The 20,810-nt window shown below is 38.0% G+C and overlaps 1 protein-coding gene and 1 pseudogene across 1 annotated transcript; both read right to left on the reverse strand.

Moving 5' to 3' along the window:
* Positions 1-6,339: 6,339 nt before the first annotated feature.
* On the reverse strand, positions 6,340-7,150 carry LOC145510825 (olfactory receptor-like protein OLF4; annotated as a pseudogene).
* Positions 7,151-13,697: 6,547 nt separating this feature from the next.
* Positions 13,698-14,630, reverse strand: LOC145511647 (olfactory receptor 7A10-like). Its single transcript, XM_081505246.1, has one exon. It carries the CDS (start codon positions 14,628-14,630, stop codon positions 13,698-13,700), a length of 933 nt encoding a protein of 310 aa, XP_081361372.1.
* Positions 14,631-20,810: the final 6,180 nt, after the last annotated feature.

Consider the following 20,810-nt stretch of genomic DNA (forward strand, 5'->3'; position numbering starts at 1 on the left):
CACGGCTGAGTGACTGAACACAACAGTCAGAGGCATTCAGGCAACAATTAATACTTCAGTTGTTTCCATATGTTTCATCAGGATGGATAACGTTGCAATGAAAATGGGGTGCATATATTTTTATGGAGAGTTCAATTCTTTGGAAATATACCCAGAAATAAAATTGTTGTAACACTTTCCCGTTCTATTTTTTTTTTTTCATTTTTTGAGTAACTTAGGCACTGTTTTCCATAGTGACTATACCATAAATTATATCAACATCAGTACTGCACAGGTTTAACTTTTCTGCCCATTGTCACCAATACTAGTATTCGGGTCTTTTTTCTTTTTATTGAAGTAATACTGTTTTATGGGCTTTGCTGGTGGCTCAGGTGGTAAAGAATCTGCCTGCAATACGGGAGACCTGGGTTCGATCCCTGGGTTGAGAAGATCCCTGAGAAGGGAATGGCAGCCCACTCCAGTATTCTTGCCTGAAAAATTCCATGGACAGAGAAGCCTGATGAGCTTTAGCCCATGGGGTCCCAAAGAATCAGACACAACTGAGATACTAACACACTAATGTTGGTTCATAGCATTATGTATGTTTAATATGTGCAAAGTTATATTTTGAATTCTCTGTACACAGCAAGTATTCTCACCACAAAACATTTAGTGTCCTCTTGTCACTGTACAGTTGGCCTCCTTGACCCGTTTTGTCCTCCTCCATACTTTCCCTCTTCTCTGTATCTATGTGTTTATATTTGATTGCTTCTTCATTTATTTTTCAGTTTTTTATAATCAAAATATAAGTGAAATCATGTGATGTTTTTTCTCATTTGTTCCACTTAGCATAATACTTTCAAAGTCTATATCCATATTGCTGAAAATGGCAAATTTTCACATATTTATACTTAAATAGTATCCCATTGTATAGATATAACATATCATTTTTATCCATTCTTCTGTCAGTGAACACTTAGGTTGAACTCATATGTTGGCTATTGTAAACTGGAGATAATGAATATAGGGACATATTAATTAGTTTTTTCATTTACTTTGAATAAATACTCAGAAGTATAATTTTTGGATAATGTGTTAGTTCTATTTTTAGCTTTTGAGGAATTTCCATATTGTTTTCCACAATGGCTGCACCAATTTACATTTCTGCCAACAGTTTGCAAGGGTGCCGTTTCCATGACATCCTCTTCAACATTGTGATTTGTAGATGTTTTGATGATAGTCATCCTGACAAGGATGGTATGTTATTTTTGTTTTGATTTTCATTTTTCTAGAAATTTGTGATATTGAGTAACTTTCCATGTGCTGGTTAGTCACCCATTTGTCTTCTTCAGGAAAACAGTCTATTCAGGTCTTCAGCTCATTTTTTGACTGGGTTGCTTTATTTTTAATTGAATTGTACGAATTGTTTATATATTTTGGATACCAAGTTTCATCAGTGATATTCAGTTCAGTTCAGTCGCTCACTCGTGTCTGACTCTTTGCGACCCCATGAATTGCAGCATGCCAGGCCTCTCTGTCCATCACCAACTCCCGGAGTCTACCCAAACCCATGTCCATCGAGTCGGTGATGCCATCCAACCATCTCATCCTCTGTCGTCCCCTTCTCCTCCTGCCCCCAATCCTACCCAGCATTAGGGTCTTTTCCAATGAGTCAACTCTTCGCATGAGGTGGCCAAAGTATTGGAGTTTCAGCTTCAACATCAGTCCTTCCAATGAACACCCAGGATTGATCTCCTTTAGGATGGATTGATTGGATCTCCTTGCAGTCCAAGGGACTCTCAAGAGTCTTCTCCAACACCACAGTTCAAAAGCATCAATTCTGCAGCGCTCAGCTTCCTTCACCGTCCAACTCTCACATCCATACATGACCACTGGAAAAACCATAGCCTTGACTAGACGGACTTTTGTTGGCAAAGTAATGTCTCTGCTTTTAAATATGCTATCTAGGTTGGCCATAACCTTCCTTCCAAGGAGTAAGCGTCTTTTAATTTCATGGCTGCAGTCACCATCTACAGTGATTTTGGAGCCCAAAAAAATAAAGTCTGACACTGTTTCCCCATCTATTTCCCATGAAGTGATGGGACCAGATGCCATGATCTTAGTTTTCTGAACGTTGAGCTTTAAGCCAACTTTTTCACTCTCCTCTTTCACTTTCATCAAGAGGCTCTTTAGTTCTTACTTTCTGCCATAAGGATGGTGTCATCTGCATATCTGTGGTTATTGATATTTCTCCCAGCAATCTTGATTCCAGCCAAAGGAACATTTCATGCAAAGATAGGCTCAATAAAGGACAGAAATTGTATGGACCTAACAGAAGCAGAAGATATTAAGAAGAGGTGGCAAGAATACACAGAAGAACTGTACAAAAAAGATCTTCACAACCCAGATAATCACGATGGTGTGATGACTCACCTAGAGCCAGACATCCTGGAATGTGAGGTCAAGTGGGCCTTAGAAAGCATCATTATGAACAAAGCTAGTGGAGGTGATGGAATTCCAGTTGAGCTATTTCAAATCCTCAAAGGTGATGCTGTGAATGTGCTGCACTCGATATGCCAGCAAATTTGGAAAACTCAGCAGTGGCCACAGGACTGGAAAAGGTCAGTTTTCGTTCCAATCCCAAAGAAAGGCAATGCCAAGGAATGCTCAAACTACCACACAATTGCACTCAGTGATATTACCTGAAAATATTTTCTCAAATTCCATAGGTTGTCTTTTTACTTTTTAATTGGTTTCCTTTGCTATGCAAAAGACTTTAAATTTAATTAGGCCTCCTCCCCTTTTTCCCTTGCTTTTACTTATTTCTCATTCTGATAGTTGATTATTGATTACTGGCGAATATAAAAGCTACAGATATCTATACAGTAACCTTTTATCTTGCAGCTTTTCTGAATTCATTTAATAGTTCTAATATACTTTTGGTGGAGATTTTAGGTTTTTCTATACAGAGTATCTTGTCTTCTATATCATGGCTAATGAAAGGCTCCTTTTGTCACTCCCTGTCAATCAACAAGAAAACATCTACAACACAAGGAAGGTGCCTCTGTACAACATACCAGGATATCAGAGAATTCCATAATTGTGTACATCTAAGAAGGGTCCATATAGGATGGGGCTCTGAGGGAAGAGCAGAGGCACCTCTGCGACACCAACTTCTCCATTCACCAACCCCCTTCAGAAGAGTGGCAGAGCCTGTGACTCAGGAGATCCCAGACATGTGGGAAAAGCCTCCATTCTAGTGCCTCAGGCAGCACTCCAACAATACCAGCAACACCAAGGCATCAACAACCCCAGAGGCCTAGGAAACTATAACTAGGGTGAAGACAGAGGTGGTGGAATTTGGAAAGTGCAAATTTTCAAATGATCAAAAAATGCTGCCTCTCTAAGAGAAGCAAACAAAAAGTCTAGCGCCAGCTACCTGACAACAAAAGAAAGGCAACAAGCATCTCCTGCATTGGCAGGCAGGTTGTTAACCGCTGCACCACATGGGAAGCCCCCTACCATTAAATGGTTAGAAGCAAACAAAAAAGTGCTCCCTTTTTCAAATGCACAAGTTGAATAACAACTCATCAAACACTAGGAAGAACCACAGAAACACTATCACAAAAATAAAATAACAACTCTTCAGAAACCAAACTTCAATGTATGGAATACTGCTACCTAACTAATAGAGACAAGGTAGCTCTCATGAAGAAGCTCAATAGGCAGTTCAATGGAATAAAATGAATGAATAGAAGGAATGCTTTTCCAAAATATTGAAACTTTAAGATAGAACCAAACAGAAATTCTAGAGCTGAAAAAAATAAATAAATAAACCAGATGAAGAATGCATTAGAAATCACTTGAAATGGGACAGAATTAGTGAGTTTGAAGATAGAAATATAGAAATGATACAAGTAGAATAGGGAAGAGAAACGAGATATTTAAAAATGAGGAAATTCAGTGAGAGTTAACACTCTTTTAGGAAGGACAAGATTGAGATAATGGGTGTCCCAGAGGAACGGAGGAAGGAAAGAGTGGAGAGTTTACTTAAATAAATAAAACTAAGAACTTAAATAAAACAGAGAAGTTCCAAAACCTGGGGAAGGAACTGAATTATACAAGTCCTTGAAGTTAAGATCATCTAATTACCTCATTGCACACGGACCTTTTCCCTCATATTGGGTTGGCCAGAAAGTTTGTTTGTGTTTTTGCAAAACATTCATTAAGAATGGAACTATCTTAAAAGAAATGTTGAAAGAAGCTCTTCTACCAGAAACAAAAAGGCAAAAACACGCAAAACTTATATATATATATATATATATATATATATATATATAAACAGAATATCATTGTTGTTGTCACTTAGTTGCTAAGTCGTGTCTGCCTCTTTGTGATCCCATGGACTGCAGCCTGCCAGGCTCCTCTGTCCACAGGATTTCCCAAATAAGAATACTTGAGAGTGTTGCCATTTGCTTCTGCAGGGGATATTCCCAACCCAAGGATCAAACGTGTGTCTCCTTCTTGGCAGTCGGATTCTTTTTACCACCGAATCGCCTGGGAAGGTGAATATTATTCATCCATGTTGTTCATCTTTTAAGAATGAAATCCTGTCATTTGTAGCAATGTGGAAGGACCTAAAGAATGTTATGCTAAGTCAGACAGAGAATGACAAATAGTGTATTATATCATTTATATGTGGAATCTAAAAGACAATGGTGTTGGGCAAGTTAGGGGAATAGTATTAAGACATACAAACTACTGTAAAATAAGTGAGCAACAAGTATGCATTGTGTAGCACAGGTAACTACAGCCATTATCTTCTAACATCATTAAATGAAATATAATCCAAGGACTTCCATGGTGGTCCAATGGTTAAGAATTCACCTTCCAATTCAGGGGACATGGTTTGGTCCCTGTTCAGGGAACTGATAGCCCACATACTGTGGGACAACTAAGCCCTTGTGCCACAACTATTGAGTCCATGCACTGCAATGAAGATCCTACTTGCCACAGTTAGGACTTGACACAGCCAAATAAATAAATTAATATTTTTTAAAAAGAAATATAATCTGCAAAAATATTGAATAACTCTGATGTATACTTGAAACTAATATAGCATTGTAAATCAACTATATCTTAAAAATCAGGAAAAAAATAGAATCAAGAAGTTTTAGCTTGGAGACTCCATCCACATGGAGACATGTATTTGATAATCTGTTTTTGTCAGTGACAATGGTAGGAATTGTGGACCCAGACCTGGACAAGATAATAGGTTCCTAATGAGAAAAATAAAATTTATTGAAACCCTGTAAAACACACTGGATGTAGAGTCTAGGATATTAGGAAAAGCAGTTAACGTAGTGACCCACAAGGGAACGATATAAACAAAAGTGAAATTCTGTGGGCTGAGATTTTCCTTTCTATAAATATAAAATAGCAACAGGTGCCTAGAGTATATTTTTGCCACAGGACTGGCAAAAATCTTGACTATCCTTTTAGTATAACAAAGGAAGAAGACTTGTTACTATGTATTTTATTTCAGAATAAACTGTTCTTAAGAAATCCATCTAGACATACCATAAACAGTAATTTCCATATTATTCTGATCTAAATTTGAGAATAAATTTGAGTGGGAAAACCAAAAAACGGAAAAGCTCATGAAAATGGGAGAGATCACAAAGCTAATCAACTGAGTTTTGTAAAGGTCTGTATAGTCCTAAAAGCTATGATCTTTCTGGTAGTCATGTAGGGATGTGACAGCTGGACCAGAAAGAAGACTGACTGTCGAAGAATTGATGCTTTCGAACTGTGGTGCTGGAGAAGACTCTTGAGAATCCTTTGGACAGCAAGGAGCTTAAACCAGTCAATCCAAAGGAAATAAACTCAGAATAATCATTGGAAGGACTGATGTTTAAGCTAAAGCTCCAATACTTCGGCCACCTGAGACAAAGAGCTGACACATTGTTAAAGTTTCTGATGCTGGGAAAGATGGAGAGCAGGAGAAGGGGGCAACAGAAGATGAGATGGTTGAATGGCATCACTGACTCAATGGACATGAGTTTGAACAAACTCTGGGAGATAGTGAAGGACAGAGAAGCCTGGCATGCTGCAGTCCATGGGGTCACAATGAGTTGGACATGACTTAGCGACTAAACAGCAACAAATTGTATGGAGGACCTGAAGTCAAAGAAAGGTAAATTCCAAGAAATAAATTGAAGGAGAAATTTCTGCTTTCTTAAACTGTCAAAGGTCTGTAATTTCTGGCTCTGAGGCTTTGAACATTTCAAGCTTCAACTGTAAGCCCTTCTTCAGCCCAGGAAAATTTGCTTTTTATAACTGCTATTTTAATGAATGTTTTCAGGGCCCCTTTATGTCTTTGTTCCTCAAACTGTAGATGAAAGTTCAGCATGGGTGTGACCACAGTGTACATCATGGAGGCTCTTTTACTTGAATATGAGCTGTGGGTAGCAGCAGAGCTAAGGTACACTCCTATGCCTGTACAATAAAATAAGGAGACACCTGAGAGGTGAGATGCACAGGTGGAAAATGCTTTATACTTCCCCTGAGCTGATGCAATTCTATGTATGGAGGAAACTATCTTAGAATAAGAGTAAAAGATACCAACAAGGGGAATACTACCCAACAGCCCAGTTGCAAATTTAAACACCATGTCTTTAAGAAAGTTGTCAGAACAGGCAAGAATAGACCAACTGTTTGAGTTCACAAAAATAGTGAGGGATTTTCACCTCGCTACATAAGGACAGCCTCAACACCATTAAGCTTTCTAACAAGGAATACAGGACACTGATGACCCAGCTAACCAGAACCAGAATTCCACAGAGCTGGGGGTTCATGATGACTACCTAGTGCAGGGGGTGGCAGATGTCCAGAAAGCAGTCATAGGCCTTTGCTGTCAGGAGGAAGTCATCTAAACCTGCAAACAGCATGAAAAAAAAGAAAAAAATTCCTGGGCAATACAGGCTTCATAGGGTATAACTTTCCTCTGTGTCTGGATGCTCCACAGCATCTTTGGGGTGGTGGTGGAGGTGACGCAGATGTCTATAAAGGATAGGTTGGAAAGGAAGACGTGCATGGGGGTGTGGAGGTGGGAGTCTGAGCTGACGGCCAGGATGAGGAGCAGGTTTCCAAATACAGTGACCAGGTACATGGAGAGGAAAAGCCCAGTTATGAGGGGCTGCAGTGTTGTTCCTCTGAAAAACTCAGAAGAAATTCTGAAACTCCTGTTTGGTTCCTTGGTGCCATGTGATGGAGGTAACTACAAAAAATGGGGGGGGAGGCAATAACATGACTAATTTTCACACAATCAGGCATGGCTCACTTTGTTGAAATGCTGTCATTTACATCTTGCTTTCAAAAAATTAATTTCAACATTTTATTCACAGACCAGGTCCCCATTATTGATTAGTCTAATCATCTCTAGGCTTCCCTGGTGGCTCAGCAATAAAGAATCCACCTGCAATGCAGAAGATGCTGGTTTGATCCTTGTGTCAGTAAGATCCCCTGGAGAAGGGAATGGCAGCCCACTCCAGTATTCTTGCCTGGGAAATCCCATGGACAGAGGAGCTTGATGGGCTACAGTCCATGGGGTGACAAAGAGTCGGATATTACTTAGCGAGTAAACAACGTCATCTCTAATTAGAAAACTTTTTCCACTTCTAACGTTTTCCCCAACATATCTTCTATTCAGCACATTTAATGAGAAGTTATTTCCTTCACTTTGGGAATATAAATTCAGTATAATGTTCCAGGTGCTGTCTAGGCAAAGATTGGAGCATTCTGAAAAATAAAAGCTCCTAAAAATCCAGCCATGGAGAAAAAAACACATGACCAAATAAAAAATTATTTAGCATGCCAAAGGGTGACAGGCGCTTTGAAGAAATTTGCATGCTGCTAAAAGGGAAAGAGTGAAGAGGAGTGCAATTTTGGGGAAATGTTCATGCAAGACATGGAAATATGGTGACATTTGAACAGAGACTTCCAGGAAAAGGAAGCAGGAGCCACAAATAAATCAGATGAAATGTGTGTCAGGCGGGGAGCACAGTCTCTGCAAAGGCTTTAGGAAGCCGCTTGTTTAAGATGTCAGTGTCTGGAGCAACATGAGCAGGAGGGAGAGTGAGGAGAGATGGCATAAGAAGATGCTGAAAAACAAGGTGGCCTCCCTGTTGCTGCTGAAACTTCAAGTCACAGGGGTCTCTCATACACACAATGAAATTGTTGCCAAGATGTCCTGTATGCTTAAATGAATCTCTTCCATTGATTGAGCTCTGGCCTCTGTATATCAGTCACCTTGGAATACGTGAGCTCCGTACCCCTGGTCTCAGGACTTCGCACACTTCACAAGACACGGAAAGAAGTACAAATACAGAGCAGACCCTGTCTTCCTAGACTGTGTTACTTTCATCTATATTTCACCCCTAGCAACCCTGATTAACTTAGAGATGATAAAACTCAGGTTGATCAGGTCAGATTATTTGTAAATAACTTTTTATTTATTTCCAGAATTTCCAGTTTTAAAATTTCCAGATACCAAAATCTTGGGGCTCAGTTGTGGCATGGCCACTTTATGCTTTGTATTAACAATCCATATTTTTTTTTTGATAAACAAATATGTTTGTGTATGTGGGATTTCCTAGTGGCTCAGACAGTGCAGAACCTGCCTACAGTGTGAGAGACTTGGGTTTGATCCCTGGGTTGGGAAGATTCCCTGGAGAAAGGAATGACAACCCACTCCATTATTCTTGCCTGGAGAATTTCATGGACAGAGGAGCCTGGTGGGCTACAGTCCATGGGGTTGATACCTTGCATTAAAAATATATCACTTTTTTCAGTAAAAAATATGTTTGTGTATATATCTATATAATTCCTGTCAACCTGGATTTTAAGATATATGTATACAATCTGAGAGAAAGAGAGACATGGACACAAGAGAAAATAAAGATCTGATAAGCTGAAGCAGTCCCTGAGAAAATGTGTGGAAAAAAACTCCTTTGGTTCTGGCAACATTTCATGTGTTCTTATATTTCTTTGATGTCCAGGAAAAGTAATAAAAGAGAAAAAAATAAAGTCATCCAAGAGATGAAGTCATGATGTAGCAAGATACAGATTGTACAGCCCAAGAGAAAAATGAGCAAAGAGAATAAACCAATACTTCACAAAGGGATGTATATAATATGCAATGAATGTAAAATGAACTTGGTTAATTTTCATACAGGCAGCAAAACTTGTTTTTCCTGTGCCTAGTTCCTATTCCTTTGACTGATTGGTTTTACATGATCTAATCACAGAGGAGACCAGGTTCTACAGGTTCTATCTCTCTTTTTATATGTAGCATCTTCTCTTTGTTATTTTTTGATTTTGTTCCTTTTCTGTTGAGTCCTAAGGGCTCACTCCAGTTCTAGGTCTGATCTTTGCCCAAGCTTTAACAATGACCTCCCAAGTCCATACACATAAGACTTGCACATATCTTGATTATTCCAACATTTTTACAGAGTAACATTTTTGTTACTATTAGTAACAAAATAGTATTATTAGTTTTTCCTATTTTTAATTTTTTTTTCCTATTAGTTGCCTGAGAACATTGTATTATACACACATTTCTTTCATTGTACCCTATCTTCACAACTATGATGATAGATCTAAACAGGCAGGGACTTCTATTTTATTCACCTTTGTGCTTTAACAAAGTGTGTAAATATAGACACACTTGTACAAAAATCAGTTCATAAAAATGAAAAGTTAGGAAACAAAAAGAATGGCAAGGAGATTGAAACCAGGTTACAATAGTGCAATTTCAAAACAAGTGCAGTAAAAAAATTTGAATGGAGTGTTAAAAACTAATTGAACAAGAAATATAGTAGCGGTAACTTATGATATCAGTATAGGTTAAACTGGCAGTGACCTAGATATAAAATAAAATGATACATAATGTTGCTAGAGTGTTCTGGTATGTAGCACATGCTCAGTTATTATTTGTTGAATGAATTAAGACAAGTGTCTCATTATTTATGAACATACAATGTATGACAAGGTTGTACTTCAATTTATGTAGAAGTATTGAATTGTTGAGAAAAAAAAAGCTAGCACAAACATTTGTTGAGCTTGCAAAAATAAAATTTCCTCCTTCCCTCAAACATCTTACAAAACAAGAGAGTTACAGCATCAGTGTAAGAAGAACCTATCAAGCTGCCAACGGTATTTTTCACAGAATTAGAACAAATAATTTCACAATTTGTATGGAAATACAAAAAACCTCGAATAGCCAAAGCAAACTTGAGAAAGAAGAATGGAACTGGAGGAATCAACCTGCCTGACTTCAGGCTATACTACAAAGCTACAGTCATCAAGACGGTATAGTACTGGTACAAAGACAGAAATATAGATCAGTGGAACAAAATAGAAAGCCCAGAGATAAATCCATGCACCTATGGACACCTTATCTTTGACAAGGAGGCAAGAAATACAATGGAGAAAAGACAATCTCTTTAACAAGTGGTGCTGGGAAAACTGGTCAACCACTTGTAAATGAATGAAACTAGAATACTTTCTAACACCATACACTAAAATAAACTCAAAATGGATTAAAGATCTAAACGTAAGACCAGAAACTATAAAACCCCTAGAGGAAAACATAGACAAAACACTCTCCAACATAAATCAAAGCAGGATCCTCTATGACTCACCTCCCAGTGTATTGGAAATAAAAGCAAAAATAAACAAATGGGACCTAATTAAACTTAACTGATGCTTTTGAACTGTGGTGTTGGAGAAGACTCTTGACAGTCCCTTGGACTGCAAGGAGATCCAACCAGTCCATCTTAAAGGAGATCCATCCTGGTGTTCATTGGAAGGACTGATCGTTGAAGCTGAAACTCCAATATTTTGGCCACCTGATGCAAAGAGCCGATTCATTGTAAAAGATCCTGATGCTGGGAAAGATTGAGGGCAGGAGGAGAAGGGGATGACAGAGGACGAAATGGCTGGATGGCATCATTGACTCAATGGACATGGGCTTGGGTGGACTCCGGGAGTTGGTGATGGACAGGGAGGCCTGGCGTGCTGCAGTTCATGGGGTCGCAAAGAGTTGGACATGACTGAGCGACTGAACTGAATTAAACTTAAAAGCTTTTGCAAAGTGAAGGAAGCTATAAGCAAGGTGAAAAGACAGCCTTCAGAGTGGGAGAAAATAATAGCAAACTGACAGAAAATTAATCGACAGCCTTCAGAGTGGGAGAAAATAATAGCAAACTGACAGAAAATTAATCTCAAAAATATGTAAGCAACTCCTGCAGCTCAATTCCAGAAAAATGAACAATCCAATCAAAAATTGGGCCAAAGAGCTAAACAGGCTTTTCTCCAAAGAAGACATACAGATGGCTAACAAACACATGAAAAGATGCTCAACATCACTCATTATCAGAGAAATGCAAATCAAAACCACAATGAGGTACTATCTCATGCCGGTCAAGTGGCTACTATCCAAAAATCTACAAACAATAAATGCTGGAAAGGGTGTGGAGAAAATGGAACCCTCTTACACTGTTGGTGGGAATGCAAACTAGTACAGCCACTATGGAGAACAGTGTGGAGATTCCTTAAAAAACTGGAAATAGAACTGCCATATGACCCAGCAATCCCACTGCTGGGCATACACACTGAGGAAACCAGACTTGAAAGAGACACGTGTATCCCCAACATTTATCACAGCACTGTTTATAATAGCCAGGACATGGAAGCAACCTAGATGTCCATCAGCAGACGAATGGATAAGGAAGCTGTGGTACATATACACAATGGAATATCACTCAGCCATTAAAAAGGATACATCTGAATCAGTTCTAATGAGGTGGATGAAACTGGAGCCTATTATACAGAGTGAAGTAAGCCAGAAAGAAAAACACCAATACAGTATACTATCACATATATATGGAATTTAGAAAGAGGGTAATGATAACCCTATATACGAGACAGCAAAAGAGACACAGATGTATAGAACAGTCTTTTGGACTCTGTGGGAGAAGGCGAGGGTGGGATGGTTTGGGAGAATGACATTGAAACGTGTATATTATTATATATGTAACAGATCACCAGTCCAGGTTCAATGCATGAGACAGGTGCTCAGGGCTGGTGAACTGGGATGACTCAGAGGGATGGGATGAGGAGGAAGGTGAGAGGGGGGTTCAGGATGGGGACACACATGTAAACCTATGCTTAATACATATCAATGTATGGTAAAAACCACTACAATATTGTAAACTAATTAGCCTCTCACTAAAATTAATTAAAAAAATAAATAATTAAAAAAAAAAGAAGAACCAACACAGTACAGATAAACATCTTGAAATCTACATATAAAATAATTGGTGGTAAAACCATTTTAGATAAAACAAGAAACTCAAAAGTAAGACAATAAATACATTTAACTAAGTAAACTTTTTAAAAATTATTGCCAAAGTGTCACCTAAAAGTCAACTGAAAAACAATCCTTTGTAAAAATTATTTGAAAGGCTATTAACTGTGTAAAATTTGACTTATGACTTATGGGTACATAATAATAATAGGCAAATCAAAGTAGGTAAGTCAAAGTGGTGACCAAATATATAAATATTTATATAATTTAAGAAAACAAGAGAAAATCTCTTTCATAGCGTCATCTTGGGAAAAATCTTAAAGATCTCTTATACTTTGGAGTGAGAAGCTTCGAATCAGTAGCAGTGATGTGCTCTGATTTTGCTGGCAGAAATATGAGTGTTACAACTTTTTAGGTAAACAATCTGAAGACAGCTTTCAATATTTAAAATGCAAATAGCCTTTAATTTGGGGGTTTTCAGAGTTGGCACGATCGACATTCAGGTCCATATCATTGTGGTGGAGTCTGTCCTATACATTGTAGAAGGTTTAGAGCATCAGTGACCCCTGTGGAACCACCCATGTGACAGACAAAAAAAATATGGATACTGCATGGTGTACCCTGGGTGACACATCAAGTGGCCAAAGGAGTTTCAGCTTCAGCATCAGGCCTGCCAATGAGTATTCAGGACTGATTTACTGTAGGATGGACTGGTTGGATCTCCTTGCAGTCCAAGGGACTCTCTAGAGTCTTCTCCAACATCACAGTTCAAAAGCATCAATTCTTCGGCCCTCAGCTTTCTTTATAGTCCAACTCTCACATCCACACATGACCACTGGGAAAACCATAGCTTTGATTAGACAGACCTTTGTTGGCAAAGTAATGTCTCTGCTTTTCAATATACTGTCTAGGTTGGTCATAGCTTTTCTTCCAAGGAGCAAGTGTCTTTTAATATCATGGCTGCAATCACCATCTGCAGTGATTTTGGAGCCCGAGAAAGTAAAGTCTGTCACTGTTTCCATTGTTTCTCCATCTATTTGTCATGAAGTGTTGGGACTGGATACCATGATCTTAGTTTTCTGAATATTGAGTTTTAAGCCAACTTTTTCACTTTCCTCTTTCACTTTTATCAAGAGGCTCTTTAGTTCATCTTCACTTTCTGCTATAAGGCTTGATATATTTTTTATTTGAGAAAAAGATTTTTTAAAGAAATCCAAAGTCATATGATTTGAAATAGAAAATAACTTGGGAGAGCAGGAAAAGGATAAGAGGTAAAACTGCTGAAATTATACTTGTGGCTCCAACCTTGTGCTCAAATGGCCTTGTTCAACTACAGGACAGTTGTGCCTTATGTAGCTGCCATCCCCACAAATCTTTTCATAGCCCTCTTTATGTCTTTATTTCTCAGACTGTATATGAAGGGGTTCAGCATGGGTGTGACCACTGTGTACATCAATGAGGCTGTTGCACTTGAGTGTGAGCTGTGGGTAACAGCAGAGCTTAGGTACACTCCTAAGCATGTACAATAGAATAAGGAGACAATTGAAAGGTGAGATGCACAAGTGGAAAATACTTTATACTTCCCCTGAGATGATGAGATTCTACAAATGGAAGACACTATCTTAGAGTATGAGTAAATGATACCAACCAGGGGACCACCACCCAGAAGTGGGGCTGCAAAATACATCACTATGTCATTAAGAAAGGTATCAGTGCAGGCAAATTGAATCAACTGATTAAGTTCACAGAAATAATGAGGGATTTCTAAGTGTGTGTAGAAGGCAAGCTGTAAAACCATTAATGTTTGTAAGAAGGAATGCAAGACACTGATGATCCAGGAGACCAGGAGCATAATGCCACAGAGCCATGGATTCATAATGACTGTGTAGTGCAGAGGATGACAGATGGCCACAAAGCGGTCATAGGCCATCACTGTTAGGAGAAAGTCATCCAACCCTACAAAGAGTATGACAAAGTACATCTGAGTAATGCAGCTTTCATAGCTTATCAGCTTGCCCTGGTTCTGGATGTTCCACAGCATCTTTGGGATGGTGGTAGAGGTAACACAGATGTCTACAAAGGACAGGTTGGAGAGGAAGAAGTACATAGGGGTGTGGAGGTGGGAGTCAGAAATGGTGGCTAGGATGATAGCCAGATTTCCAAATACAGTGATCAGATACATGGAGAAGAAAATCATGAATGTGATGGGCTGCAATTCTTGTTCCTTTGAAAATCCCAGAAGGAGAAATCCTGAAACTACTGTAAGATTTTCTTCTTCCATTTGTTGAAGTTGAGTATAAAAAGGAGAAAAATATCATTAGTGATCTTTACACAAATGGCTTTTACCCACAAAATTGAAATGGTTAGTTTATATTTTGCAGTAACAAAATTAATATCAATACTTTTGTGTACGGACCTAATCCTCTATGGGATTCTCTATTGCTATTCCTGATTAGGAAATTTTCCCATTTTTAGCTTTTTTGTCGACATGTGATGTTCCACCTTTAATGAGAAATTCTATCATTTATTTCTGAAATTCATATTGTTTGCTGACAATTTTCCTATTACTTTCTGGTCTTTGAGTGTAAGAAGATGAAAAGCAAAAACACCTAACATGCATAAAAACATCACATATGATGTACCCACAGCTAACTTCATATTAAATGGTGAAAAAAATAGAAGTTTTACCTGTATGATCAGGAGCGAGACAAGGGTACCCTCTCTCACCACTCCTATTCCACATGGTACTAGAAGTCCCTAGTCAGAGCATTAAAGTACAAAAAAGCAATAAACACATAAGATTTGGAAAATAAGAAGTAAAATTGTCTTTTTTTGCAGATGACATACATATAATACAATCCTAAAAAAAAAATCTATAAAAAATGTTACAGCTAATTAAAAAATTCACTAAAATGCAGGATACAAAGTTAACATATAAAAATAAGTAGCAACTGTATATACTAACAACAAATTGTCAAAAAAGAAATAAAGAAAGCAGTAGTATTTATAATAGCATTAAAAACAACAAAATGCTTTGGAGTAAGTTCAACCAATGAGGTAAAGTATCTGTATGCTGAAAATTACAAGACATTGTTGATAGGAATTGAAGAAGATACAAATAAATGCAAAGTATCCCATGTTTATAGATTGGAAAAACTATTATTCCTATAATGTTCAGATTAGCCAAAGCAAATCTACAGATTCAATGCAATCCCTGTCAAGATTTCAATGGCATTTCTCAGAGAAACAGATAAACAATCCTAAAATTCATAAGAAATCACAAAACCATAAATATCTGAGGTAATCTTGAGAAAGAAGGACAAAACTAGAGTTATCACACCTTCTGCTTTCAAAAATATACTACCAAGCTACAATCATCAAAACAGCATGATACTAGCATAAAAACAGACACGTATAACTATGTAACAAAATTGGGATCCCATTAATAAAATGACACTTAGATGGTTAATTAATCGATGACAAAGAACACATTAATATAAAATAGGTAAAATATGGCCTCTTCTGTAAGTAATATTGGAAAAATTGTCCAGCTACATAAAGCAGAATGATATTGGGACACTACTTTATGGTAGTCAAAGAAATTCCTCTTAAATGAATTAAAGACATAAGTAGACCTAAAACCAGTAAAAATCCTAGAGGAAAACATATGGAAATGATTTCTTGGCATAGATCTTGGAAATATTTATTTTGGATTTGACATGTCAACAAAGTATCAAAATAAGAAATAACCAAGCGGCACTACATCAAACTAGACAGCATCTGCAGAAAAAAAAAAAAAAAAAAAACTAACAACATGACCAAAAAAAGATATGGAAATGGAAAAAATATTTTCAGACAAAATATCTGAAAGAGAGTTAATATTCAAACTATAAAAGGAACTCATAAAACCCAGCAGGGCTTCCCTGGTGGCTTAGTGATAAAGAATCTGCCTGCCAATGCAGGAGTCACAGGAGACGTGGGTTTGATTCCTGGGTCAGAAATATCTCCTGCAGCAGGAAATGACAACCCACTCCAGTATTGCTGGGAAAACTCCATGGACAGAGGAACCTGGAGGGTTACAGTTCGTGGTGTTGCAAAGAGTCAGACACAACTCAGACAACTGAGCATACAACCCAGTAGCAAAAGAAATTCAAATAAAAAATAGGGAAAGGATATGAGTAGACGTTTTCCAAAGAGATATTCAAATGGTCAACAGGTACGTGAAAAGGCACACAACAACGCTGTTCATTAGGAAACTTCAAGTCAAAACTGAATGAAATATTATCTATTCCTGTTATAATGGTGATTGTCAAAAATGCTAGAGCTAAGAAGTGATTGTAAGAATGTGGAGAAAAGTGAACTTTGTGCACTATTGGTGTTAAGATAATTTGTAAAATCAGTGTAATTTGTGAAATACCCATTTTATAAGACAGAATGGAGTTTCATCAGAAATAATTAGAAAGAGACTACAATTCAATAACTTCAACTCTAAAAAGTGAAAGTGTTAGTCACTCAGTCATGTCTGACTCTTTGCAACCCCATGGATTATAGCCCACCGGCTCCTCTGTCCATGGAATTCTCCAAGCAAGAATACTGGAGGGGGTTGCCATTTCCTTCTCCAGGGGATCTTCTTGCCACATTGGAAATAGGTACACAAATGATTTATTAGCACTAAGTAGATAGAGGAAATTTCACTAATATTTTTGTTTAAAGCCATGATTTGAGACTGAAGAATGTTAAAGTGACACCTCAAATATTTCGGCAATGAAAACAAAAAATTAAAATGCAATGGAGGGAGCATTCTATGGCTGATGGATTGATTTGATCACAAAAAGTTGTAAACACTCACAGTTACCCACAGACACATTTATAATATGTAAAAGAGCTAAATGGCAAACAGTCAGTTTGTAGAAAAACTTCAATTCTTTGAAAGAACTCAATGAAAAGCAGGAATGAAAATATTCCAACTTACTATATCAAATCAAATGCCACATACATACAATTTGCGTCAAGAAAGTAAATGTCTAACAAATCCACATATATATTCAGCCTCACTAGGTAATAAATAGTTCCAGAATAAAGCTGGTTGCATACCCCCTTTGACATATAAAATAATTCTTTTTCACATGGACACCCTGAGTGACAGAAGACACTCTGAAATGTGTATCTCATGAAATGCTATTGTAAAGATTCATTTGCAGTCATTCTTTGGTCTTGATTTTCTTATCATTTGGGTACATAGTCAAATAGGCACTATCTTAAAAGTGAAAGGAAAACCCACACTTCCCTGAACATCTCTCCACAACTAATACCCTATTTGTTTACTCCTATTAATTAATAGATTCTTGGACATAAATTTCACTTTATTCAAAGTACATTACACCTCCCATTCCCCCTTCTAACTGGATTTCCATCACTAAGATTTAATTGGTATCATTGACCCTCAAATTGCTGAGTTCAATGTTCATGTCTCTTTACAGCATCATAAAAATACATTGTTCTATTAATCAAACAGCTTCCCAGGTGGCACAGTGGTAAAGAATCAGCTTACCAGTGAAGGAGCCATAGGAGACTCAGGTTTCATCGCTGGGTTGGGAAGATCCCCTGGAGTAAGAAATGGCAACCCACTCCAGTATTCTTGCCTGGAAAATCTCATGGACAGAGAAGCCCAGGTCACAGAATTGGACATGACTGAGCGACTGAGTACATGCACAGCACGCACGCGCGTGCACACACACACACACACCAATCAAACAAGTGAACAACCACAGTGATCTCTGGGCACTGGGCTAGACTGGGTTGGCTTTCACATGACCTCAGATAAGCAGTTAGCTTCCATATTATGATACCTTCTGTATCAGTTGGGCAGCAGAGCTAACCTGGATGGAAACTCTCTGTGTGGAAGTCCTCCCTGGGTGGTGGATGATAGAGACTGAAACTCAGTCCCCAAAAGTCAGCTGTTAGGGGTCAGGCATGCTTCCCTGATCCAGACTAAGGACAACAAAAGTGCTAACCGTGCCCCACCCAATCCAAGTTTGTACTCACGGGGGACTGCAGTCAGAAGGTGTTTACAGCTCTCTGTCTGCTCATTAGGTATATTTCCCTCCTTTACTACCAAATCCATGTAGATGATTTCCCAGTGGGACACTCATCTAGAGAGCATGAAATTTTTTCTGCTGATTCTTTGCTCCTAGGAGACCGGGTTCTGACCCAGGTGAATTCAGACTTGATCACTCCTCCATTAATTCTTCTTCCTTCCAGAAGTCTAAACCCTAATGACTTCATCAAAACCTGGAGTTAAAATTTTCTTAAAGCCTAAGACTGAGTATTCTGTATCATTTAGGTTCCCTGGAACTTCACACATTGATTTTTGATTGGGATAGTGTCCCTGAAACTCCAGAAAATTATTATTCCTCTGTTTTTAAAAGGGACAGGTTGTAAAATTTAATATAAAATTTTGGGCGGTATACTCCTTGGCTTCCTGACACTTTGACCAAAACAATTAGAAAACCCATAGTTATATCACAAGATAAGTCCCTTATTATAAAGTATGTATTAATTACAAGAGAAACATTAAAATAGACATTTCTCCAAAGAAGACATAAAGAGGGCCATGAAGCACATGAAAAGATGCTCAACATAACTAATTATCAGACAAATGCAAATCATCTACAATAAGGTATCACCTCACACCAGTCAGTATGTCCATCATTAAAAAAAATCTACAAACCATAAATGCTGGAGAAGGTTTGGAGAAAAGGGAACCCTCTTACACTGTTGGTGGAAATATAAATTGATACAGCCACTATGGAGAACAGCATGGAGGTGTCTTAAAGAACTAAACGTAAAACTACCATCTGATCCAGCAATCCCACTCCTAGGCATATATACAGAGAAAACCATAATTTGAAAAGATAAATGTGCTCCAATGTTCACTGCAGCACTATTTACAATAGCCAGAACATGGAAGCAGCCTAAATGCCCATCAACAGAGGAACGAATAAAGAAAATGTGCTACATATACACAGTGGAATATTACTGAGTCATGAAAAATGAAATAATGCCATTTGCAGCAACATGGATAGACCTAGAGATTATCATACTGAGTGAAGTAAATCAGAAGAGAAACATCATATGGTACCCCTTATATGTGGAATCTAAAAAAAAAAAATGGTACAAATGAACTTGTTTATAAAACAGAAATAGAGTCACAAATGTAAAAAGCAAACTTATGGCTACTGGGGGGAAAGGGAGGGGTAATTTGGGAGACTGAGATCGACACAAACACCCTGTTGATGTAGTTTAGTCAAGGAGTCATGTCTGACTTTTTGGGACCCCATGGACTGTAGCCTGCAAGACTCCTCTGTCCAGGAGACTTTTTCCAGGCAAGAATACTGGAGTGGGTTTCCATTTCCTCCTCCAGGGGATCTTTCCAACCCAGGGATCAAACCCATGTCTCTTGCATCTTCTGCATTGGCAGGCAGATTCTTTACCACTGCACCACCTGGGAAGGCTCAATGCTGTCAATGGGAATGTAAATTGGTACAGTCACTACGTAGAGTAGTATGGAGATTCCTTAAAAAAAAAAATGCTAAAAATAGAGCTACCATATGATCCCACAATCCTACTCCTGGGGCATATATCTGGAGAAAACCATAATTTGAAAAGACGCATGTACTCTGATGGTCACAAACTAGTCAATGGTCACAAACCAGTCACAGGACATCAAACTCAGGAGAATATCGTCCAACTTTGAAAAGACTGAAAAAATACATCTGGATAATGCAGCCTGCATGGGTCATGACTTTCTTCTTTAATTACATACTGACTTTAGACAGTCAGTTTAAAGTGGTCGAGGTAAAACAGATGTTGATAAAGATCAGCAAGAGATAAAGTACATGGGGGTATGGAAAGAAGAATCTGATCTGATGATTGCAGTGACAAGGAGTTTTATGCATACAGTGATCAGGTGCTTGGAGCGGAAAAGTCCCAATATGGGGGCTGCACTCCTGGTGCCTCTGAAAATCCCAGACGTCATTCTGAAATTCAGGAAACTTTCTCTGGTTCCATGTGGTACAAGTGACTGCCAATAAAGTGTTTTAAAGATTAATGTTCACACAAGCTCATGTTAGTAACCTCAAATAAATACTGCAATATAATTTTAAAGCAGAGAATTTTCATTTCAATATTTTTTTTATGGACCTGTGTCCCTTTAGGACATTCCATTTCCATTTCTTATTAGAAATTCCATTTCTAGTCTCAGCATCTTTTTCAAGCATAATTTATACCATTGTTTTATTAAAAATATCTTTCATTTAATTGAGGAATATATATTGCGTACCAAATATTTTCCAGGCACTACCCAGGCAAGGAGTATTGGGTACTGAGAAAAAAGACATCTGTACAATCCAGTAATGGAGAAAGAATACAAACAATTAAAATAATGATTTAATAGGTCAGA

This window comes from Giraffa tippelskirchi, chromosome 6 (genome assembly GCF_054371585.1).
Source record: "Giraffa tippelskirchi isolate mGirTip1 chromosome 6, T2T-mGirTip1v1.2.pri, whole genome shotgun sequence".
NCBI classification, from domain to species: domain Eukaryota; kingdom Metazoa; phylum Chordata; class Mammalia; order Artiodactyla; family Giraffidae; genus Giraffa; species Giraffa tippelskirchi.

Bases quoted from the DNA above. Each gene is read 5' to 3' on its own strand.
- LOC145511647 (XM_081505246.1), bottom strand. From the start codon at position 14,630: ATGGAAGAAGAAAATCTTACAGTAGTTTCAGGATTTCTCCTTCTGGGA.